The 26943-nt window shown below is 25.8% G+C and overlaps 1 protein-coding gene across 1 annotated transcript; it reads left to right on the top strand.

The window, feature by feature from the left end:
* Positions 1-4273: 4273 nt before the first annotated feature.
* LOC124926218 (60S ribosomal protein L35) lies at positions 4274-5383 on the top strand. Its single transcript, XM_047466410.1, has 4 exons — positions 4274-4408; positions 4499-4634; positions 4926-5082; positions 5191-5383. The coding sequence occupies exons 1-4, from the start codon at positions 4405-4407 to the stop codon at positions 5263-5265; spliced, it is 372 nt and encodes a 123-aa protein (XP_047322366.1). The 5' UTR covers positions 4274-4404; the 3' UTR covers positions 5266-5383.
* The last annotated feature ends 21560 nt before the right edge of the window (positions 5384-26943 follow it).

The raw sequence follows: 26943 nt of genomic DNA, 5'->3' as shown, positions 1-26943 counted from the left end.
GCTATAATGTTTAAAATATATAAATAATAATATTTTTTTGTATATAGTTTTTTTTATTAGTATTATTTTTTATTTTTTTAAGGTAGATTTTTGATATATTATTAAGTCAATAAATTGAAACCAACTTTACAAAATTTTCTGTAAGTTAAAAAATAAATCCCAACAATAATTTATCAATTCAACTTGAGTTCAACATGATATGAGTTTTTCAATAAAGTATATTCAAGAGACTTTATTTGAATATTAATCTTTCTATTAATATCATTTTATTTGAAATAATAATATTTTTCATTATTAGATATGAATGTTAGGATAACACCATAAAATATACAAATAATACATACATTTTGTATACATTTTGTGTTTGTAGTTTCGGAGTGAAAAAGAACTGCTCATAATACATTTTATGTTTGTAATTCTGGAGTGAAAAATAACTACTCATAATATATTTTGTGTCGTCAATTCATTAAAAAAGAAGTGAAAAAAAATAGTTTGATGATTTAAAAGTTTAAGAGTTATCACATTATTATCTTATATCTTGATTTTGGAAGAAGATGGAGTTTGAAAAAATATTATTAGATAGTTTAAAAGTCTACTATTTATTAATTACAAGAAAGACATAAATATTTAAAAGGTGGATTACAAAGTGGAGATTATCAATTAATTGATTTAGCAAAATAATACTTTTGTGATTATGGGTATTCTTGACTAAGTTCAGTTTCACTTTTACAACAAAAAGATTAACATACATAAATTTACTCTCTTTTTTTTTTGGAATGAATTGAAAATGCAAATATTACTAAATTAGAAAAAACAATTTAGTAGTAGAAATGAAAAATAGTTTCAAACATGCTTTTAAATTAATGATGATGTGCTTAGTTTTATATTTGGCTATGTGCTTTAAGTAAAGCCATTACACACTCTCTTCTATTGACTCTTCTATTTCTAACCATGATAGTGACTCTTTATTTGATCTGTTTATTATAGTGTATAGGGACACTACAATATCTTACATTTACTCGTCCTAAGTTAGCTTTTGTTGTCGATTGAATTTGTCAATTCATGCAAACTCACACATTTTCTCATTGAAGAGCAATTAAACGTATTCTTCAATATCTTCATCATACTCTTCGTCATGGGATTTATCTTCGTCCAATTTCACAATTCACTCTTGTTGCTTACTCTGATGCTGACTGGGCAGGATGTCCTGATGATCATCGTTTAACAACTGAATTTTATATTTTTTTAGGTGACAACCTCATTTCTTAGAATTCTAAAAAACAACAAGTAATTATCCGCTCTAGTACTGAATTTTAATATTGTGCTCTTGCATATACAACTACTGATTAAGGATGGCAATTTGAAACCGCCCCGCGAAAACCGAACCGTATTGCCCCGTTTGGGACGGTTTTTCCCCGAAACCGAACGGAGATGGGGCGGGGATGGTATTTGTGTCCCCCGCACCGACCCACCCCAATTTCACCCCGATTCTGCCCCGAACACCATAAATACAATTAAATATATTAAAATTACCAATATATTTATTTATTCATTATATTTTATAAGAGTAATAAGGTTATTTCTTTATAATAATATAAAATTTTAATATATTACAATATATATTACATTAAAATATTCGTTTTATAATTTTATTGTATAATTTTTATTTATTTATTTTAAAAAAATATTGACGGTACCCCGCGGGATTCCCCGAAATCGAAAAAAATCGAACGGGGCGGGGATGGTAATGTATTCCCCGCCCCGAATCGCCCCATTGCCATCCCTATTGCTGATCATTGTTGAATTCAATCTCTACTTAGTGAACTTAGAGTTTCACTTTCTTCTTCCCTAGTTCTATGGTGTGATAATATTGGTGTCGTATTTTTATCAGCAAACCCGGTATTTCACGCTTACACGAAACATATTGAAATTGATTTTCACTTTGTTCGAGAAAAAATTGTTCGTAAATAACTAGTCATCTAATACATTCATACTGAAGATCAAGTGGCTGATATATTCACCAAAAGTCTTGCTTCTCATCGATTTTCTCTTTTACGTAGTAAACTCACGGTTTGTGCCTCACTTTTTCGCTTGAAAATGAATTATAAAGTATTAAACAAATAAGATAAATTATTGATTTATCTCCTATTAATTAGACTCAATATATTAATTAATTCCTAAGTTTTCTTATATTAATTATCTTTTCTATTACTATTCTAAATATAGATAAAGATTACTCATTTAATCAATAATATTATATCAATTTTTTTTTGAAGAATTCAATCAAATAATTCTAGTTTATATTATTAATTGTTAATTTAAACTTGGAACCATGATAATAATATATATATATATATATATATAATATATATATATATATATATATATAAAGAATTATTAATTAAGAAGAAATGGGGGAAATTTAACGAAATGACTCTAATAATGACTCTTTTTTGGAAAATAATACAGGATTGATAAAGTTTGTAAAAATGACTTTTTTGGACAAAACTACCCCTTTCACATACAACATCGCGGGGGTCAATTTTGCAAAAATTATCAGGCCATCCTTTTGCGTGACACGATAATGCATCTCGTGACACGATAATGCATCGCATGACGTGAAAAGGTATTTTCGTCTTTAGACAAACCGAAAATGTCATTTTTGCAAACTTTATCATTTCCTAAAAAATAGTGTAATTATTAGAGTTATTTCATCCCATTTCTAAAAAAATGTAAGTTTTTTTAAGGATATATATATATATATAACGAATTATTAATTAAGAAGAAATGGGGAAATTTAACGAAATGACACTAATAATGATTCTTTGTTGGAAAATAATACAAGACTGATAAAGTTGGTAAAAATGACCGCACCACGGGAGTTATTTTTGCAAAAATTATTAGGTCATTCTTTCGCGTGATGCGAAAAGGTATTTTCGTCTTTCTAAAAACCGAAAAAGTCAAATTTGCAAACTTTATCATTTCCCAGAAAATAAAGTGTAATTGTTAGAGTTATTTTATCCAATTTCTAAAAAAATATGAAGTTTTTTCAAGGATTAGTTTTATATATATATATATATAGATATGTGAATTATTAATTAAGAAGAAATGGGAAAATTTAAAGAAATGACCATAATAATGACTTTTTTGGAAAATAATACAACACTTATAAAGTTTGCAAAAATTTATAAAGTTTGCAAAAATGATCTTTTTGGACGAAAATACCTCTTTCGCGTTACTCGACAGTACTGCGGGGGTCATTTTTGCAAAATCAGGTCATCCTTTCGTGTGACGCGAAAGAGTATTTTCGTCGATCGAAAAAATCATTTTTGCAAACTTTATCATTTCCCAAAAAGTGTAATTATTAGAGTTATTTTATCTAATTTCTCGAAAAAATGTGAAGTTTTTTTAAGGATTAATTTAGGAAAAAGTAAGAAAATATATGTAGAGAAATGAGGAAATATATTTTTTTTAACTAAAAATAACCTACGATGAAGTAAATAAATATAGAGGATTATTATATATATATATATATATATATATATATATATATATATATTTCTATTATTATTTTAATAGTTTTTCAACTGAATAGACTCGTAAAGAGAGTTTGAAAAGTTATAAATATTTTAAATCAATAATTTAAATAAATATATTGAAAAAAAATAAATATGAAAAAAAACCCAAAACCCTAAACTTTGTAAACAAAAACAAAGTTTTAATTTTTTCTCTTAAAGATATATTAATATGTCATTTATAAAAAAAAAATGTGACCACAAGAACCATTTATAAAAAAAATGTGACCACAAGAACCATTTCGTCTGACGGTTCGAACCAAGACCTCTTAAGAAATATGAGAATCTCAACCTCTTATTACCTCTAAGCTAGAAGAGAAGATTTTTATATGTCATTATAATATATCATTTATGAAATATTTTTGTAAATAATATAAATAGATTAGAATATATATGAGGAATGAGATAGATAGACAATAAGTGAGTGATATATATTATTTTAATTATTATTTTATTTGTATAATTTATTTTTAATTTAGTTTAAACTTAAAAAGTTATTTTTATTATATTTGTAGATTAAATTTAATTATTTTATAATCTTACACATTTTATTTTATATGTAACTCAAAGATTATATTATTAAAAAAAAAAGTTAATAAAAATAATGTCCTTACGGACCAGATTTGAAGAAGTTTCATTTCTTTTACAACTGATATTGGGCCTGCAGAAATGAGGCCCATACCCCAATCCAGTATAATCTTCTATTCTCTCCGATCTACCTATAAAACCCATCTCAATTGGCTGAAACCCTAGCCTCATTCCGCATTTGTCACTTCTCTCGTCGATCAAAGAACATCTTCTCTACAACCTTCGAGGATCGAGCGTTGCAATGGGTAAGCCGTTTATTCTATTCTTCATATGATCTCCATTCGAAATTAGTTTATCTCTATCTTATTCCTGTTTGAATGATTTCTGTATTTCAGCGAGAATTAAGGTTCACGAGTTGAGACAGAAGACCAAGGCCGATCTTTTGGCCCAGTTAAAGGAACTCAAGGCTGAGCTCTCTATCCTCCGTGTCGCCAAAGTCACTGGCGGCGCCCCTAACAAACTCTCCAAAATGTACGATCTCTCTCAACTCCACGCAATATTAGTTTTCTCATCATAAAATTTCATTTTGGCATGATGGGTTTGATATATCAGATCACATTAGCAAGATATCTAATGGGTTTGTGTTGGATTCGATGGAAATGCCATCTATTTTGATTGTAGATCTGTATTGGCTATGGTTTGATAGAAATGGCGGTTGATTGGTTATGGTTTTGATTTTGATAGCGATCTGTACCATTAGAATAACTGAAACATCAAACACATTGTTCTTAATTGATTCATTTTATGATTGTTGTTGTACAGTAAGGTGGTGAGGCTGTCTATTGCCCAAGTTCTGACAGTGGTATCACAGAAACAGAAGTCTGCATTGAGGGAAGTCTACAAGAACAAGAAGTATTTGCCTCTTGATCTGCGTCCAAAGAAAACCAGAGCCATTCGCAAACGTTTGACCAAGCATCAGGTATTACTTACTTGTGCATATATGAATAGTTGAATGTTATGTTAAAGATTTCATATTGACCAATAATGTGTATCCTCTTTTGATATACTTTTTGATTGTTTGTTGCAGCAATCATTGAAGACTGAGAGGGAGAAGAAGAAGGAAATCTATTATCCATTGAGGAAGTATGCCATTAAGGTGTAGAGAGGTTCAGATCATTTTGTAAGGTGTTTTTATTTCTAAGTGTCTTGATATCTTGTTTAAGTGAAGGAGATTTTGAACTTTACCCTGTTTCTTTATTATATTGCAACTTTGTTTTGAAGATTGAGTCTAATTCAGAGTACTTTTTTTTTTAAATTTTAAAAAGAATTGTGATTTTGCCGTTGCAAGCCATTAAATTTGCAATGAAATTCTATCTATAGTATTAAATGAACCACTCTTTATTTTTCATAGGTTATACTTTTAGTGCTTCATACAATGTGTTTTGGCTAATCTTTTAGTAAAGTCAATTGAACGAGGGCAATTAGTTGATTGAGCTAAATGGTTATTAGAAAGATTTTGTAGCAAATAAATAGGTGTGGATGGTATCTTGAGATGAAATCAATGCAATAATACAAGTTCTTGTAAACATTCTCAATTCTTCTCCACCATTTGAGATCTCTATCAAATCTGAGATGTTTGATGAATGTTACTGTTCCCAAGTTTTTTTCCTTGCCATGAAAATGTATTACTTCAATTTTGTAAGTGTGATTTACATATCAACCAAGCAAAATTTAGATGGAACGAAAACTAGATCCAAATTATCACAAGAAGAGTTTTGGTGAAAGCTTTATCTTTGTATAGTATAAGGAGAAACTTCCAACAAGGTTTGGTCAATTGAGACTGGTATAGAGAATAACAAGAAAATTACACATCCTATCTTCCTTCACTAAACTTTTGTATAGAAGAAAGAATATGAAACACTATTTAGAATCAAGTTTGAATTAATTATGTGATGTAATCACGATTCCTAATTTGCAAAGTCATCAGAATAAACAAAATAAAATTATTTACATACATTTTTTTTAGGTTTATAGTCAACTCAAATAAAATATGGTAGTCCAACTCAAATTCGTTCATCCTATTAAAATAAAGAGTTACTCCATTCGGTTGGCCAAAAACTAAAACTGATAAAAGTTTAATTTAAAAAATATTTATTATATATTATTGTTATTTATATATATAATGAATTATTTTATATTTTAACAATTTAATTTAAATATAAAATTAATCAAAAAGTATTTATATTAATTTGAATAAATAATATATATATTTTTTAATTTATAAATAATTTTTTTTTTCTAGTTTAAAATTATATCAAATATTAGAATCTAAATTATTTATAAACTTGTGAAATTCCTTGTCGGATGTGCTTGAAGGTCTCCCATGGGGACCGATTACTCCAGCTGTTCCGAAAATCTCCGCTAGTTGAACCGCGTTCAGTAGATTTCCTGTGGAGCTCATCCCCTTTCATCCGTTGTTTAATCAGAATACTGTTACTTAGGTTCATAAATTCTAAAATCTTATTATTTTAAGGATTTAACCATTTAAGAATTTTATCTAAAATTATATTTCAAAAAAACCACAATTCATACGTTGTTACTGTTCATCCACTAAAAGACTATTTTATATATATTTCAATCCTTAATGTATTTTAATATTTATCAATTTAGTTTAAAGTCATAAGTTTAATTTTTTTTTTATATTAATCTTGTTTATATAATTTATTTTATTTTTATATATAATCTTTTAATATATTAATTTTTTTATATGTTTTTTATATATTATTTTTATTTATTTATATATATATATATATTTATTTTTTATATATTTTTGTATGTATCCTAAATTTATAATAATTAACAAAATAAACAAAAAAAAAGTTAAAAAATATATTAAAATAAAATAAAAGTAGGAAAATAACATTACAAATTAAAAATAAAAGACATTTTAGACTACATTGATAAAAATTTCAAGATAAAATAGTCAATTTAAAGATTTTTTAATTAAATAGAAAAAATATTAAGATTTAATTTGTAAAATTTATAAATATGTAGATAGTATTGAAAATATTAAAAAGTTGGTAAAAAATAAATATTATAAAAATATTATTTTGAGTTTTAAAATGATAAGATTAATTACAGTTTGATGTGACATTTATTATTTATGCATTTTCGGTGTAAAAATGAGATTAAGGGTGGAAGATGACCTTTATGATCTAAATTTTTATTTTCTTTATATGCCTTTAAAGGTGTTACATTCAATTAATGTTAATTATTTCAAAAGAAATTATTTTTTATAAAAAAATTTAAATATAAAATAAACACAATTTAAAAGTTAAAAATACTCATAAATTATAAAAAATAATAATTAAATATTAATAATTAAACAAATTCTAACTAGAATAAAAAAAGGGATAAGAGAGAATTTATGGGAAGAAATGAGAGAAAGAATGACATGCATTTGAAAAAAAAAATGTAAGAAAATAGCGAAGATAGATAAATAAATTGCTTTCATCCCTCTCCAAATTTTATTTTCCAATTATTTCTCTTAAAATATATATATCTAATCCACTATTTGTTCAAATTCTACCTTTAGAATATTTTTTTTATAAAAAAGTAATTTTAATTAAATTTAAATAAGAGTTATATATATATATATATATATATATATATATATATATATATATATATATATATATATATATATATGAGAAATGAGTAGGTGAGGGAATTTTGTGAGGGAATGATTTGGCATAATCTTAATTTGCTGAAAAAATCAAATAATTTCTCGCTTTTCTCTCTCCTCTCACTTTTACAATTTTCTAACCTAAAAGTGATGCCAAGTCATTCCCTCACCAAATTCCCTCTCTATCACTCCTCTATATATATATATATATATATATATATATATATATATATATATATATATATATATATATATATATATATATATATATATATATATAATAATAATAATATTTAAAATTAAAATAAATAATTAAAATTTTAAATATTCATTTTTTCTCCTTTTATTTATTTATATATATAAATAAAAAAATGCTGGTGGGCTAAGCCTCATAGCCCATACATCCCTCCATCTCTGGATGTCTGACCCATCATTATATGGGAATTGATTACAATATTCGATATAAGGTGTGGAACCCTAAATTAATTAGTTGTTTTTTAGGTATATTAACATTGGTTTCTCCACCTATTATGTCATTTTTTTTTTCATTTAAATAATTTACTATTGTATTTCTTAACACAATTAAACAATCAAAACTGTTTTGGGGTACACTAGAGAATAAACCTTTCTCTGATTTGTGATTGTTTGAAGCACACCCTCTTAAAAATTACCCACTTTCACAATCTGTTACAATGTTAATGGCATAGATAAACATGTTCAAAACATCATTAATCCTACAACCATGATTGACAAACAAAAATTGATGTGAAACTTCTAGACAATTTTTCCAAACATGGATACCATTTATTCGAATTTAACTTGTTGGATCATAAAATTTTGGAGTACATAACATGAAATAAAAACAGTTGAGAGAATTAAATTAATGGGAACACTTATTGGGTAACAACTTTTGTGTTCTTTTCTCTCGATTGATCTCTTTAACATTAATTCAAACAATTATCCAACCACGGGGAGATGGATAACATTGTTATTATTATCGACGACTAGGTACACCCTATTGCAACAATAATCAGGAAGCCCAATTCTCCCCGGAGTTATGAACACAACCGTCACCAATGGGTTGTCATGCTCTATTATGGCCTTGGCTTGATTCCCGTTTGCCCCAACTAGGTTTGGCCACGCCATTTTGTATCCTGCAATCGACATAAAACACAATAGAAAACGTCAAAGGCGAACATCAACATAACAATAACCAACATTTCTCTTTGATTTCAATGTTTTTGGTTTATTTTGTTTGTTACAATTTGTAAATATGTTATAAACTATACATATATTTTACATTAGTTCGTTTTTATACAAACAAAATATATACCTGCACTGCCGCATGTCATCTGGAGACAAGGAGGGTAAGGTACCCTTTGCACCATTTTTCTTAAAAATGTTGGACAAAATTAAAAAATGTTTTTTTTATCCTTTTGTACAATAATCCAATTGTATTTATACACAAATTTCTTATTAGGGGTCATTAATTAAAGTTAAAATTTAAAATATATTTTTATATATATAATCAAAATTTTGGTGTTTTATTATAAAGGTTAAATACTTTTTTAGAAAGGATTAAATAGTTTTTTAGAAAGGGGAAATAATAACCTAGATATATATCATTATCATTTCTTATAAAGGTCAAATACTTTCTTAGAAATGGGAAATAATAATGAAGTGTATTTAAAAAAAATATATATTAAGGGCATTAAATTTAAAATAAAACATAATCTATCAATAAATTCACTATTACTTTTGATTTTTATTTTATTTTTTCATTTAAAATTTATAGCATTTCATTCAAAACATATGAATGAATAAAAAGAAATTGAAACATAATCAATAAAGTAGCTTAAGTGACAATAATTTTTTTTAAGAAATCAATTATTATAAATTTGATTTTCACTTCTAGTTAGCATCTTATATTTAAATATAAATAAATTATATAGATATGAATTAAATTAAATGATAGAAATATTAATATTTAATTTATAAGGTGATACACAATTGTCCCACATTCATCAATTCTTAACAACTCCTTAAACAACCTTTGCTTTTTTTTGAAGTTGAAGGATGCCTAAAAATTTGGACCATTATTATTTAAAGGGCTTAAGGTTATTAAAATGATCAAATATTAATATTGTTTTCTATTTTTAGTTGTAAAGGTCTTACATAAATAAATAAATTGAGAAAATAGACAATCAACTTCAACCACTTTAATATGAATGCTGATATCGACCCACTGCATATAAATCTCCAAACCAACCAAATAAATTAAATTTAATTAAATTTATTAACCATATGGTCCACTAGTTGAAAACCTCTTACTCATAAACATAACTTTTTTTATTTGAAAACGAAAATTCGGAAAGCACAACATTAAATGCAATAGTTTGCCTTCTTGATTGTGATTTTTTTTTTTTTGGCTGTCGAGTTGACTTTATTGTAATTTAACCACGCAACTTCTTTAGTGTGCATCTGACTATTTATGTTTTTATAATTGAAATATATATATATATATATATATATATATATATATATATATATATATATATATATAATAATGCTTAATTTGAATTTATTTCGTTTATCGGGTCGAGAACTTTGGTTAATTTAGATATATATGTGAGAGTAATGAATACTTGAGTCGAATCGTAGGTTGATCCGCCCATTAACTTGAAACAGTTAAAAATAAAATTAAAAATGTTATATGTATATTTTGAACTTGCAACATAACAAAACAAGTACATATAACTCTTTAACCAAGTGTGATTGGAGTGTGGTTAACCGAGGGATAATATGTTGGTAATAAATGAGAGTGGTTAAAAAATATGAATCAAATATTTGATCGACTAAAGTGTGAGGTCACGAGATTAATTGCCGATTGAGATTGGTGATTTATTTTCCTAATTATGAGAGACGTATAAAAGTGTAATTGAGATGTGATTTGTCAAGGGATAAGAGGTGAGTAACAAAGAATCGTGATGTCACAAGATTAAAGGTGGATTGAGATTAGTGGTTGGTTTCACAAGATTAACGAATAACAGACGTTTGAAAATATAATTGAGATTGATGGTTGGTTTACCGAGGGATAAGAGACGTGTGAAAATATGATAAATAAACATATGAAAAAGTGTGAGTCATAAGATGTCGACTAATTAACTAATTGGTAATAAATATTAAACCCACAATATATATATATATACAAAATTATAAAAATATTTCAACAATCTTAAGTGGTCTAATAGTTAAAGTGTTCAAATTTAATGTTTAAAATTAGAATTCGAATCCCCAAAATTAAAAATTTAAAAATGAGTATTATAAATATGTAAGATACTTGAAATATTAATATTAAATATATATTTATATATATATATTTATTTGTTACAATTTAAATGTCTTTTCAACTTTCACATCAATATCATCATTACAAATTTATATTAAATATATTATTTAATTACTTATACCAACACTTTTGTCCATGTCATCATCATTTTAATTTATATTCTCTATAACTCTTAATATTTCATTTCTTTAATAATAAAATATGTTCCCTCTTTATTCATTTTTTATTTTTAAGATTAACATTTTTTTATCTTTCTTCAATCTTCTTTTTAGTTTTTGTTGAACTTCTTTTTAATTTTTTTTTTTTTTTGTTAAACTTCATGTATATAATAACAATAAAGTTATTATATTGTTCAACTTTTATAACATTACTATGCAGATAAGTAATATTTTTATTTGTGTTTTTAATATTTAGTATATTTATAAAATAATAAATAAAAATTCATTTTTTAATTGGGTAATGGGGTACCCGTTAGAAATCGGGTACCCGACGAATCAGGGATGAGGATACAAATAGTTATACCCGTTGAGTTCGAGGTTGGGGATGAGTAATAAAATAAAAAGCGAGTTTAGGGATGAGTACTTCACTACCCAGCAGGTAGGGTACCCATTGTCATCCCTAGACGAGCATTTAAAAGTGTAAGTGACAAGATGATGGTAAATTGGAGGGGGGTAGTGATTTATTTGACGAGGTATAAGAGGTGTGTGATAAATTGACATTAGTTGTTCATTTATTGAAGTGTGAGTAAAGAGGTCGTCTAAAATTGGTGGGTTATTTACTGAGGGGACAAAGAGGAATATGAGGGAATAAAATGACATATGAAAAAGTGTGAGTCACAATATGATGGTCAATTAGGGGATTAATGATTAATTTGACGAGTGTATAAGAGGTGTGTGATCGATTGAGAATTGGTTGTTGATTTATTGAAGTGGTGGGTAAAAAAGGTTGACTAAGATTTGTGGGTGGTTTGCCAAGGGGATAAAGAGACATGAAAAAGTATGAGTCACAAGAGGTCGACTAAGATTTGATGGGTGGTTTGCCTAGTGGATAAAGAGGCATAAATGTGAGTTATAATAGGTCAACTAAGATTGGTGGATGATTTTCCGAGGGAATAAAATGTGTATGAAAGTATGTGAGGTCACAAGATGAAATGTCGATTGAGATTTGGTGGTTGGTTTGTCGAAGTGAGGGTAAATATAAGAGGTCTTCTTAATAAATTCGATATTAGTTGTTAAAAATATATGAATGAGATGTTGATTGACCAAAGTGGTCAATTGAAGGATTGGTTGTTGATTTGTTGAAGTGGAGGATAAAAGAAGTCTCGATAAGAGTAAATATGATGAGATACGACGTGGGAATTTGTTGTTGGTTTGTCGGGATAAGAAGACGATAATAAAATGAGATATTGACGGTTATATATATATATATATATATATATAAAAGATGTTAATTGATCAGAGTATAAACATGTATGTGAGGTCACAAGATTAGAGGTCGAAATTAAGATTGGTGAGTGGTTTATCGAGGGGATAAAGAAGCATATGAAAAAGTGTGAGTCATAAGATGAGAGGTCGATTGAAATTGATGGTTGATTTGACGAGAGATAATACCACTTGTTAAATATATATTTTTTATCTTGTTTTAGTCTGATTATCTGATATTTTTCTTTATTCATGATCAATAATCCTAAACATTATATTAGTGTTTATCTAGACAAAACAAGATTATGATTGTCTATGTCAATAAGTCGAGATGATAAACTAAGTGGAAGCGTACCTAATATCATTGCCCAAAGCTTTTGAGTTACCACAGGTTGAATCTTCCAATTTTATAGACCGTCTCTCTTGCTTCTCTCTAATGATGGAGGTTATGAGAAATAAAACTGACATCTATGAATCGGGGACCACAACCCTATTTACATTGTCTTTTATTTATTATTTAATCCATCATAAATAATAAATAAATTTCCACACATAATAAACTGTATCATATTAATAACAAAAATGACTTAACCCAATAACTAAAATACTTAAGTAGTTCACTTTATTAATTGAGTTCAAAATAAAAAAATAGACTAAATACATTATTTATATATATTAGTTTAATAAATCTAACAATCTCCTACAACAATATGTTAATTAAATGTGTTTCTCTTTATGCGCAAATAATATAGCTATCATAATTTAAAGTAACTCCAAATCAATCTCGTCCATTAATTATATAAACATTGGACCAAATTTTAATTACATTAGTTCGTAATTTAACCCATCAATGATCACGAATATCAATATAACTAAATGACATAAATCATAGTACAAACGTGTAACATAGAAATGACATCTAATGTGACCAATCATGTCAACTTTTAACTGGTCTTTAATGAGATCAAAGTTTTCAAGAAAATATAGTGTAACCAAATCTTTATTATATATAAACTGCAGTAATCAATAAGTTTATATTATATATATATATATATATATATATATATATATATATATATATATATATATATATATATATATATATAAACTCCCACTATAACTCAATATCTTTAAATGACATAACACTCATTCGAGCAGTATGCTCCAAAGAGAACTTAGGTGGTAGTCCATTAGTTAATGGATCTGTAATCATAGAGTTTGTACCAATATGATCTATATATAAATGACCACTCTGAACTCTTTCTTTAAAAATTAGGAATTTGATGTCAATGTGTTTTGACTTGGTTGAACTCCTATTGTTATTTGAATACATGAATGTTGATTTATTGTCACAAAATAATTTTAATGGTCTTTCAATTCCTTCCACAATTTTCAGTCTAGTGACAAAATTCCGCAGTCGCATTCCATGATTAGATGCCTCATGACATGCTATAAATTTAGCGGCCATAATAGAGGAAGATATGAGTATTTGTTTAACACTCTTCCATGAGATTTCTCCTCTAGTAAACATGAAAATATGACCTAAAGTGGATCTCCGACTATCTTGACATCCAACAAAATCCGAAGCTGAATATCCAACGACCTCTAGTTGGTCAGATTTCTTATACGTGAGCATGAAGTCTTTAGTTCTTTTCAAATACTGAATAACCCGCTTGACTGATATCTAATAATCCATACTAGGGTTAATCAGATATATGTCCAACATTTCGACATTGTATGCCAAATCTAGTCGAGTACAAACTTCTACATACGTCAAACTCCCTACTGAAGATGCATAAGGAATTTATGCATTTCTTTAACTTCAAGATCATTCTTAGGGCATTGTCGAAGATAAAATTTGTCTCCTTTAACAACGGGGGTAAATCCTGATTTACATTAATGCATGCCATATCTCTTTAGAACATTTTCAATGTAGCTCTTTTGTGACAATCCAAGTATACCTTGAGAACGATCTCGATGTATCTGTATTCCTAATACAAAAGAGGCATCGCCAAGATCTTTCATCTCAAACTTAGTTGAAATAAATCTCTTAGTTTAATGCAATAAGCCAATATCATTGCTAGAAAATAATATATCACCAACATATAAAATCAGAAAAAATATGTTTGCTCCCACTAATTTGTGGTATACACAATCATCAATTACATTACTCTCAAAACAAAATGAGATAATGATTTCATGAAATTTGTGATACCATTGACGAGAAACTTGCTTGAGACCATATATGAATTTTTTAGTTTACAAACCATTTTGTTTGGTTCTCCCACCACAAAATTTTCTAGTTGCTTCATAAAGTTTGTTTCATCAATGTTATCATTTAGAACACAGTCTTAACATCCATTTGATGTAGTTGAAGATCAAAATGTGCCACTAATACCAATAATTGTCCTAAATGAGTCATTTGTCGAAACAAGGGAAAATGTTTATATCAAATCAATGCATTCCCTCTAAGTGAAACCCTTTGCAACAAGACATGCCTTATATCTTTCTACATCACCCTTTGAATCCCTTTTGATTTTAAATATCTATTACAACCAATAGGCTTCGCGTGCACCTTTAGGTAATGATACTAGATCACAAACGTCATTGTCTTTCATTGACTTAATTTCTTCATTCATGAAAATAATCCATTTATGAGAATTGGAACTATGCATTGCTTGATATAAGTTGATAGAATCATCTCCCATCATCTCAACGCTATCCTCATGTTCTTGGAGAAATATAATATAGTCATCCGAAATAACATTTTTCCTTTCTTTTGTGGATCTTCGTAATGACATTTGTTTTTGAGATTGTTGAATTTGTTCTTCAAAAATGTTTACCTCATTTTCAATGGGAAGATTTGTATTAATGTCTTGAAATTCTGGAATTGCTTCTTGATTAATATCATAAATAAATTAATTATTATCATCAATAGCAATAACATGAATTTGAACAAATTCCTCTTCAAATACAAATTCCTTAGTATCTCTTCCCTCAACTAAAAATCCTCAAAGAACACCACATTTTCCGTCTCAAAAATATTTTTGTTCATGGGAATAAAAAACTTGTAACCCCTTGATTTCTTAGAATATCCAATAAAGTAACAACTATCTGTTTTGGAGTCCAATTTCTTTTCATGTGCTTATAAGGTCTTGCTTCTGCTAGACATCCCCAAATATAAAATTACTTTAAGACTAACTCTTTACTAGTTCAAAACTCATAAGGAGTTTTAATTGTTGCTTTATTTGGAACTCTATTGAGAATATAAGATGTAGTCCTTATTGCTTCTCCCTAAAGAGATTTAGATAATGTAGAATGAGAAATCATAATTCTTACTATATCCTTAAGAGTTCTGTTTCGTCTCTTAGATACACCATTCATGCTAGGAGAACCTAACATAGTGTATTGATGTACAATTCCATATTCCTCTTGGAATTTAGAAAATGGTCCTAGACGTTATTCTTTTGATCCATCATATCGACCATAATATTCACCATCACGGTCAATCCGACAACCTTAATTGTTTTACCAAGCTAGTTTTCTACTTCAACTTTGTATGCCTTAAAAATGCCCAGTGATTGTGACTTCTCATTTATGAGGTATATGTAACTATATATTGAATAATCGTCTATGAATGAAATAAAATATCGTCGATTATTCTAAGAGACCGTAGGGAATGACCCACATATACAATATGTATGTATGAGTTCTAAGACGTCTGTAGTTCTATTGGTATCTAATTTTCTTATATTTGTTTGATTTCCCTTAATACATCCAACACAAACTTCAAAATTGGAAAAATCAAACTTTTCAAAAATGTGTTTAGATGTATGACATAAACGTTTGTGCAAAATTGATGCAAAATTCTCAATTGTTAATTTTTTTTAGTACCGCGTGTACTTGTATGTAAAGTTTCATTATATGAGGTAATTGTATCAAGTAAATATAGATTATCATAAACCGACAAAGAACCAGTTACAATAATACTTGAATTTACAGAAAGACTAAACTGACTATTCCCAAATGAACAATAAAAACCAAATTTGTCCAAAATAGAAATAGAAATCAAATTACATCTAAAAGATAATACAAAAAAAGTGTCATTCAAATTCAAATAAGAATCAGTTCTTAATAATAATCTAAAATTCCTAATAGTCTCAACTTCAACTGATTTGCCATTACCCACAAAAATGAATCTTTCATCATTACTTGGCTTTCAACAGCTCAGACAACCCTGGATAGAAACACTAAGGTGAGTAGTAGCACCAAAATTTACCCACCAAGTATATATTACTCGGTACTAAAGTTAAATTAACCTGAGAGCAAACTAAAGTAAAAATAATAATCAATTCTTAATAATAATCTAAAATTCCCAATAGCGTCAACTTCAACTGATTTACCATTACCCACGAAAATGAATCTTTCATCATTACTTGACTTTCAACAGCTTAGACAACCCTATATATAAACACTAATGTGAGTAGTAGCACCAGAATCTACCCACCAAGTATATATTACTCGGTACTGAAGTTAAATTTACCTCAGAGCAAACTAAAGTAAAAATATCACCTTTCTTTGAATGCCACATGTGATATTTGGTGCAGTCCCCCTTCATGTGTGTGGTTGCCGACAAAAGAAACAACTAAATTCCTCATTTTCTTTAGTTTGTTGTTTCTTTTGTGCAGGATCACCTACAACTTCTTTAGGGTTATTCTTTTATTTCTTTTATCTCTGAAGTTATTTGTCAAAGCCAAACGAGCATTTTCAGTCCGTTATTGCTTCAATATCTCTTCCTCTTGCACACAATATAAAATGAGCTCATTAAGAGTTCATTTCTTATTCTGACAGTTATAACTTACCTTAAACTAGTTAAATTATGTAGAAAGAGATATCAAAACTAAATGCACGAGTAGTTAATCAGAAAATTCTAACTTTAGTGCTTTTAGTTTTGAAGCATTGTGAGACATTTCTATAATGTACTCCCTTATATTTCTTTTCTTTTATATTTCATTGAGGTTAAGCTCGCAAGAAGCATGCTAGTTTCAACTTTATCTTTTTTTGTAAAACTTTTCTCAATTTCCTCAATGAATTCCTTAGCATCAATAACTTCATAGATATCACCCTTAATTGTTTCTGGAACTCCTCGTTTGATGATCATCAAACACATGTGATTTGATCTTTCCCACTTTTCAAGGGCCCGTTTTTCATTAAGGGTACCCTCATTCGTAATAGTGGGTCGATCAATCCAAAGCGCAAGGTCTAGATCCATACAACTTAGAATAATCAAAATATTATATTTTATTTCCATTCATTACAGGAATTGAATTAACATTGACAGATATTAAAGAAACGGAAGCATTAACTAAAATCATAAACACATATATTATCCAAATATAATTAGTATTTTATATTAAGATTTGTCCATAAAAAATCAATTTTCTGGCACAACGTTAAACGTTAGTCTTTTGACATAAATCTTAACTTGTAAGTGATAATTTAATGTTATGATCAAATATTAACAATAAATCATGTCAAACAATAGTTCTATTTTTGGACCGAAATATCGTTCACATGAAAAAAAACGAATAATTGTCACATATTTATCATTAATGTATATATATTTAATCCGGATTGACAATATTGATATTCCTTTGGGCCGATACAATATCCGCATGAATTAGAAATATACTATCATTTAAAAATTTTACAAAATTAATATTCACAAGTGGATACTTTGGTAACATGTTGTTTCAGTTAATTTGTTTTATAATAATAAACTCCTTTAATCTTAATGTAGTCTTTTAACTCTAGTTCACCAAAATAAACTTCCTTAATTCTTTAATTTCTTATAATTTTGATATATTTTAACTCTAGTTCACCAAAATAATTATTTATAAGTTTTTTAATGATATTTTATATTCTTAATAATCAATATAAAATATATGAGTTTAAAAAAAATATATATATCTTGCATATTGAATGTCTTAGAGAAAAATAATTGTATAAATAATAAGTGTATTTAGTATATATATAAATAAATATAATAAATAAAAGTCTATATAATAAAACATATAATAAATAAATTTTAGTTGGCCTTTTCAAATTCCATTTACATATATTTAAATAATAAATATATAATAACATAATAATACTTGGTCTTTGTTTATTTATTTATTTATTTTATTTTATATACCCATACAATATAAGCAAACTCTATGAACTCAAAAATCTATTTTTTCAGTTTAAAGGAATTATAATTTCTTCCTATCATAATCTTAACATTAAGATATCAACATTTCTTCATATCATAATCTTAATATTAATAAATTAACATTTCTTAATATCATAATCTTAACATCAACAGATCAGCATAAATACATTGTATGTGTAAGTGTGTGAGGTCACTATATGAAATGTGAATGGTGTGATTGGTGGTTGGTTTATCGAAGCGGTGGTAAAAAAAATTGCGATAATGGATAAGAGATCGGTAATAGTGCACGTCTAACATTATTTTAAAAATGAGTAAAATGTATGACACAACTTTAAGTAAATCTCTAAATTGATCTATATACTGTTTAGTTTTGGTCACATGTACAAATAAATTAAACTTGAAAACGATTTCAATGGAAAGATATTTGAATGGAAGCGAATGTCATTACGGTGATGCAATTACGGTGAGTGTCACATTAGTTTTCTTTAATTTTTTTTTAAAACGCGAATGTCATTACGGTGATGCAATTACGGTGAGTGTCACATTAGTTTTCTTTATTTTTTTTTTAAAACTTAAACATGACTTAGTAGATCTTTTGCTCTAACTATTTCATCATTTTTTTTTTGTAAAAATATAAGTTTTTTTTGTTCCTCATCATAGTTAGTGACGAAATCAAAAAGAATTAGAATTATTGTGTTTTAAAAAAATTGGAGCCCTTTTTTCAAATTAGATAAATAAATAGTCAAAGCCAAGCCATTATGTTACAATTTTACCTACATAAATTTATTTATTTCATTTTATTTGAGACAAGCTGAAGCCCACATGAACTCTTAATAGATCCGTTGCTGCTCACGGTCCAGTTATATTAATTAGAGAAGAAAAAAAATATTAGGGGTGTTTGATAACTCTGGAATTGGCATTGGAATTAGAATTGGAGGGTCTAATTTCAATTCTTATGTTTGTTAGACACTTTAATATTAAGAATTGGAATTGGAATTAGAATTTCAATACAATTCAATATGGTGTAATTTGAGAATTCTCAATTCCAATCTTTTTAGGTCAGAATTGTAATTCCAAATTAACACGTTTTTCACACATTAAACATGTTTAACACGTTTAACACGTTCTTAACATGTTTAACACGTTTTCACATATTTTCATATTTTTGGCACGTTTAACACGTTTTTGACATGTTTAACGCGTTTTGACACGTTTTTAACACATTTAACACGTTTTTTTACGTCCTTAACATGATTTTCACGTTTTTAACACATTTTTGACACGTTTAACACGTTTTTCACATTTTAGCACATTTTGCACGTTTTGGCATGTTTAATAAGTTTTTCACATATTTGGCACGTTTAACACATTTTTAACACGTTTTGACACGTTTTTGACACATTTTGACACGTTTTTGACACATTTAACACATTATTGACACGTTTAACACGTTTTTGACACATTTAACACGTTTTTAACACATTAAACACGTTTATCATGTTTTTGGCACGTTTAACACGTTTTTGGCACGTTTAGCATGTTTTGACACATTTAACATGTTTTTCACGTTTTGGCATGTTTAACAAGTTTTTCACATATTTGGTTCGTTTAACACGTTTTCATATTTTTAACACGTTTAAAACATTATTAACACATTAAACACGTTTCACATGTTTTTTTACGTTTTTGACATGTTTGACACATTTTTAATATATTTAACACATTTTTGACACGTTTAACACGTTTTGGCACGTTTAACAAGTTTTTCATTTATTTGGCATGTTTAACACATTTTTACGTTTTTGACACATTTAACACGTTTTTAATACATTAAACATGTTTATCATGTTTTAGGCACGTTAAACACGTTTTTGATACGTTTAATATGTTTTCACATTTTTGACACGTTTAACACGTTTTTACATTTTGGAATGTTTAACACGTTTTGGTATGTTTAACACATTTTTGGCATGTTTAACACGTTTGATAATATTTGGCACATTTACCACATTTTGACATGTTTAATACATTTTGGCCCATTTAACACACTTGTGACATGTTTAAAATGTGTTAAATATGCCAAAACGTGAAAAACGTGTTAGACGTGCTAAAAATGTGTTAAACTTGTCCAAATGTGTTAAACGTACCAAAAACCTATTAAACATGTTAAACATGTTAAAAAGTGTTAAACGTGTCAAAAATATGTAAAACGTATCAAAAACGTGTTAAACGTGTTAAACATATCAAAAACGTGTTAAACGTGTTAAACATATCAAAAACGTGTTAAACATGTCAATAACGTGTTAAACATGCCAAAAACATGAAAAACGTGTTAATCTTATCAAAACGTGTTAAACGTATTAAAAAATTAAAAACGTGTTAAGTGTGCCAAAAACGTGAAAAACGTGTTAAACGTGAAAAACATGTTTTTTTTGGGGGAAAACGTGAAAAACATGTTAAACGTGCTAAAAATGTGTTAAACTTGTCAAAATGTGTTAAACGTATCAAAAATGTATTAAACATGTTAAAAAATGTTAAACGTGCCAAAAATGTGTAAAACATGCCAAAAATGTGTAAAACGTGCCAAAAATGTGTAAAAACGTGTCCAAAATCAATAAAACGTGTCAAAAACGTGTTAAACATATCAAAAACGTGTTAAACATGTCAAAAATGTGTTAAACGTACCAAAAACGTAAAAAAACGTGTTAATTTTATCAAAACGTGTGAAAAACATGTTAAACGTATTAAGAATATCAAAAACGTGTTAAATGTGCCAAAAACGTGAAAAATGTGTGAAAAACGTGTTAAATGTGCCTAAACGTGAAAAACGTGTTAAACGTGTCAAAAATGTATAAAACGTGTTAAACATGCCAAAAACGTGTTTAACGTGTAAAAAACTTGAAAAAATGTTAAACTGTGAAAAACGTGTTAAACATGTCAAAAACGTGCCAAAAACGTGAAAAATGTGTTAAACTTGTCAAAACGTGTGAAAAACATGTTGAACATATTAAAAATGTCAAAAACGTGTTAAACATACCAAAAACATGAAAAACATGTTAAACGTGTGAAAATGTGTTTTAAGTGTGAAAACGTGTTAAAATGTCAAAAATGTGTTAACGTGTTAAACATGTCAAAAACGTGTTAAATGTGTTAAACATGTCAAAAACGTATTCAATATTTAAACGTGTCAAAAACGTGAAAACATATTTAAGAAGTTAACATTTTAAACCGATATTTTATTTTACAAATATATGAATTGAAATTGAATTACAATTCTATCATTTTCCCAAACATAGGAATTGGAATTGAATTACAATTCTATAATGTTTTCAAACATAGGAATTGAATTGTAATTCAATGTCAATTCTCATGGAATTGTAATTCATTGTCAATTCTTATGGAATTGAAATTAATTTCAATTCCAATTCCAATTCCAATTTCAATTTCAATTCCCCCTCGTCAAACACACCTATCTAGTAATTAGACGGAAAATAAAGAAGTTGACGATGATTCTCATTTCAAAATTCTTCAAAATTCTAATTAGTTTTTGTATTATAAATGAAATTTTATGTTGTGTGTGAGTTTCTATTTGATTTTGTAATCACAATTTCTAGGTGATTTTTTTTTTTTAACTTTTTAGTTATATTGGAATAATATATGACATGTACCTTTTGTTATATTATATATTTTATAATTTAAAAAATGACAAAGAGATCGTTTGATGAAAGAGTTTTAGGGATAAAACTCAGTTTTTATTCCAAAACTCAAACATCTTATCAACCATTAAATCAAATAATTTTATTATTTAAATATCAAAATTACTATATAATTTTATTATCTATATCTAACTATCATTCTTTCACCTACACCATATCCTCTAAAGTCAAAGAGTAAATTAGTCTTCAAATTTTAAAAACCAATTTTTTCCTAATTTTTAGGATAAAATTCAGATAAAGTCAAAAAAAAAACTCTTTTCTCAATCAAGCCCAAAGAGAAATCTAATATATATATATATATATATATATATTAAAAATTTTAATTAAGGATGACTAGTATCACCTCTATAACCTCCCATTCAATTACAACTAATAACATTTTTATATCAAATTATTTTAAATGGTTATATATATCAAATGTTATATATATCAAATAGTCTTATCTTAACTTGTTTCTTAATTAACCTTGATTGTGATCTCAAATCTAAACTAACCAGTAATCACACTATTCTTTTTTTTTAATTATCGGTGTTTTTAGTTTCTTGTTGGGTGTTGTTTAAATATATAAATAATCACTTTCAAAACAATATCATTACTTTTCGTGTCACCATATGTAAAGTTAAAGTTGTGAAGTTTGTGTTCCTCTTTATCCAAACTTATTGGTGGTCCGCCATTAAAATAATAATAATTATTAGTCCAAAATGTTTTTCCTATCATTAGTCTCTTGTCAAATAATTTAGACAAATTCTTCATTGAAGTTTAGTGGAAAAGGTATTGACATTTTCTTGACCCAATTATGCAGTTAGGAATAAAAACATTTTATATACCTAATTATATACCCCCATTATATGCAATTTATAAAACTGATCATTAAATAATTAATTAATATATAAATATTATTAATTTTAAAATATTAAAATAAATAAAGACTCATTGGATATTCATAAGTCTATAAATAATAAAATTTATTTTTGGAGGGTCTTAACTAACTCCACTAGAGTTTGTGATCCTTCAAATTGACCTTTCGCCCAAAAAATAACAAGTTTAATGGTAGAGTGAGACCATTTTTTTTAAAACACAAATTAAATAAAATAATATTATAATAGGTTAGTGAAAATAATTTTTATAATTTTTAATATATATGGATATTTAAAATATATATTATAATTATTTTATAAATATTATTTATATAAAAAAATAATATATTACTTGACTCGAGATTCTCACCATTTAAATTACCCAACCACAATTCAAAAAAAATCATATCTTGATCCTCACCATTTAAATTACCCAACCACTATTTTTAAAAAAATCATATCTTGATTCTCACCATTTAAATTACCCAACCACTATTAAAAAAAAAAATCATATCTTGAATAATTTAAAATAATAATTTAACTAAAAATTCATTAATAATAATAAAAAGTAAATCTCACTCAACCACTTTAATTTTGTAACCAAAGCATTTACAAAATAAAAACTACCCATAATAAATTGACATTAAATTGAGAGATACATGCAACCACTAACTTTTCTATAAAAAAAAAAAGTAGGCAAGATTATTAATGACTTTTAAAAACCAATATTTTGTAAATTTTGGTTTTGTTTGATATAAGATTATTAATGTAATTTAGATTATAATTCAGATTATTAAGTGTTTTTTAATTTAATCTATTTTTTGTATTATTATAATTTTGAAACATAATAAATACTTATTAATTTAAATTGTGATATAAATATTAAAAATATAATAATAATTAGAGCTAGTTTGATCTAATGAATTTTGTTTAAAAAAAACTTTAAACAAATCCAAGATCAAACAACCTCTTAGGCTTGTTATGCCTTGTTTGGTTACTAGTTATTTGATGGATTATTCCCAAATGATATTGTTTGAGTTATTAAAAATAACGTTATTTGTGATTATTTAAATATATAATGAAAAATAGAAATAATACTTTCCAACAAACTCTCAAAATAAAATACAGTCTGAAATATGTTCTATGTTTATTTAATTCAATCATTATTAAATATCACATAATTTAATTATTTGATTAAAATATTAAAATATTTTTTATTAAAAATAATATTTTATTTTTCATTATATATTAATTTTTTTAAATAATTTTATTTAAAAAATTAACTACATAAAATTAATCAAATTAACATTTATTGAATAAATAAACTGAAATTAACAAGTTCTTAAATTAAGGCCTAGTTTGATTTTACGTTAATAAGCCGCGTATCGCGTATGGAGTCTGCTTAATAAACTGCTACAGACTTTGAGATGCTATGCTACAGACTTTGAGATGCTACGGACTTTGCGAAATAAATTCACGCAAAAAAAATACAATTAAACACACTTTTGCTTTTAAACTTAAATTTCTCTCTCCCTTCCTCTTCAGCATTTTTCTCTCTCATTATTTTTAAATATTTTTTTATTCATTCTCTTTTATCAATTTTATTTATTTTTAATTATTTTATTCATTCTCTCATCTATTTAATCTCTTTCTAATCATTTTATTCATTCTCTCTCATCTATTACATATATTTATAATATTTTTATATAAAATTATTATAATAAAAAATATATATTTAAATATATTTTTATTTATTATTTATAATATATGTATCTTAATATATAAAGTAATTAAACAGAATATAAAATATAAAATATAAATACACTTTAATATTTTTTTATTTATAATTATAATTTTAGAAATTAAACTAACTTTAATTAAGTATTTAAAATAATGATTAGAATTTAGATAAATCTCAAGATGAATAAAAACGTAAGAAAACATAAAAATAAATTAACAATTAAAAGAGTGGATTATAGAGTGGAAATGTGAAAAAGATAATATTAAATAATATTAAATATTTATATATATATATATTATATTAAATATATTTAAAATTATATATTTATAAAAATTAATATATTAATATTATTTATTTTAAAATATATTATTTTTTAATTTAAATCATTTATTAATATTTAAAATTATATATTAATACAATTTATTTTCAAATATATATTATTTTTTAATTTAAATCATTTATTAATATTTAAAATTAAATTAATAAATATATATAATATTATATCTATATATAATATTAATTATTAAATAATATATTAAAAATATTAAAAATAAATAAGTTGTACACTGTATCAAACATATCAAGCTTAACAATTAAAACTTAATTCAGAATCAACTGAAAACATACCTAAACTTAATGATTAAATAAGTTGAGATCATATCAAATTTACACGAGAATAAACTGGATAAGCTAACGCCAATAAACTTATCAAATTTACACGAGAATAAACTGGATAAGCTAACGCCAATAAACTGAATCAAACTAGCGCTAAATGTTGATTAATGTAGAAGGTGGTTACAGGTTAGCCTCCCAAGATTCTCCGGCAACTTTTCGCTCTCCTATCCTTGTATTGTTCGTCTGATAACTTTTAAATAGAATTTTTTTAATTTGAACTATTTAAATAACTTAATTTAAAATATAGTATTTAAAAAAAATATATATTAGTTAATTTATTAATTAAAATTTTAAAATATTATATATTGTTTTTTATTTTATAATTATATATTAATATCTTTTAAATATTTAAAAATAAATTACTCATTCAAAATAATCATTGGTCATTACTTTTGAAATCATAATTTTTTTAAAAACTACGTCCCAACCGAATTTTAGAATCTGTTTGGATTGAGATTATTTTAATAATTTAAAAAGAAAAAATAAATAATAATTTTAAAGAGGTTAAAATATTTTTTATAAAATGACTTAAAATATATTAATATATAATAATAAAATAAAATTTAATAATTTAAATTATTCGTATATTTTAATATTTTAAATAATAAATTAAATGATTTAATTGATGAGAAAAGAGTAAAATGATATTTGAGAAAAAACTCTAGAGTTTAGTGTTAGGTTATCAGTGAATTTTATTAAAAAATTTAGAGAAAAAATAAATTATTTGAATTTTGAATAAATTATATTATTATAATTTTTTTTTATCAAATTATCAAATTTTTAATTGAGATTTGAATTTATTTTTATTTTTGTAAACTTTATTATTTGTGACTTCTTATGTTTAGAGTTTACAAAAACTCTTAAATTAACTTATTATATACATCAAAATTATAAATAAATAATTAAAAATTTTAATACTAATTTAACTATCAAAATTTCAATTAAATTAAGGAAGAGTTTCAACTTTTGAATTTTAAAGAATGGATTCAATTTGTTAAAACTAGTTAGTTAAATTATTTAGTGAATATTTTATTTATTTATAAATTAAACAAAATGTTATTTTGTATAATTTTAGTGAGATTTGATAAGAGATGTCCATAAAATTTAAGTTAACCATATAAAAAGCCCAAATATAATCATTTAAATTATTTAAAATTGAAATAAAAAACGTTATAATAATTA

The sequence above is a fragment of the Impatiens glandulifera genome, chromosome 2, assembly GCF_907164915.1.
Source record: "Impatiens glandulifera chromosome 2, dImpGla2.1, whole genome shotgun sequence".
NCBI lineage: Eukaryota > Viridiplantae > Streptophyta > Magnoliopsida > Ericales > Balsaminaceae > Impatiens > Impatiens glandulifera.
This window is presented reverse-complemented; position numbering and strand designations above follow the sequence as displayed.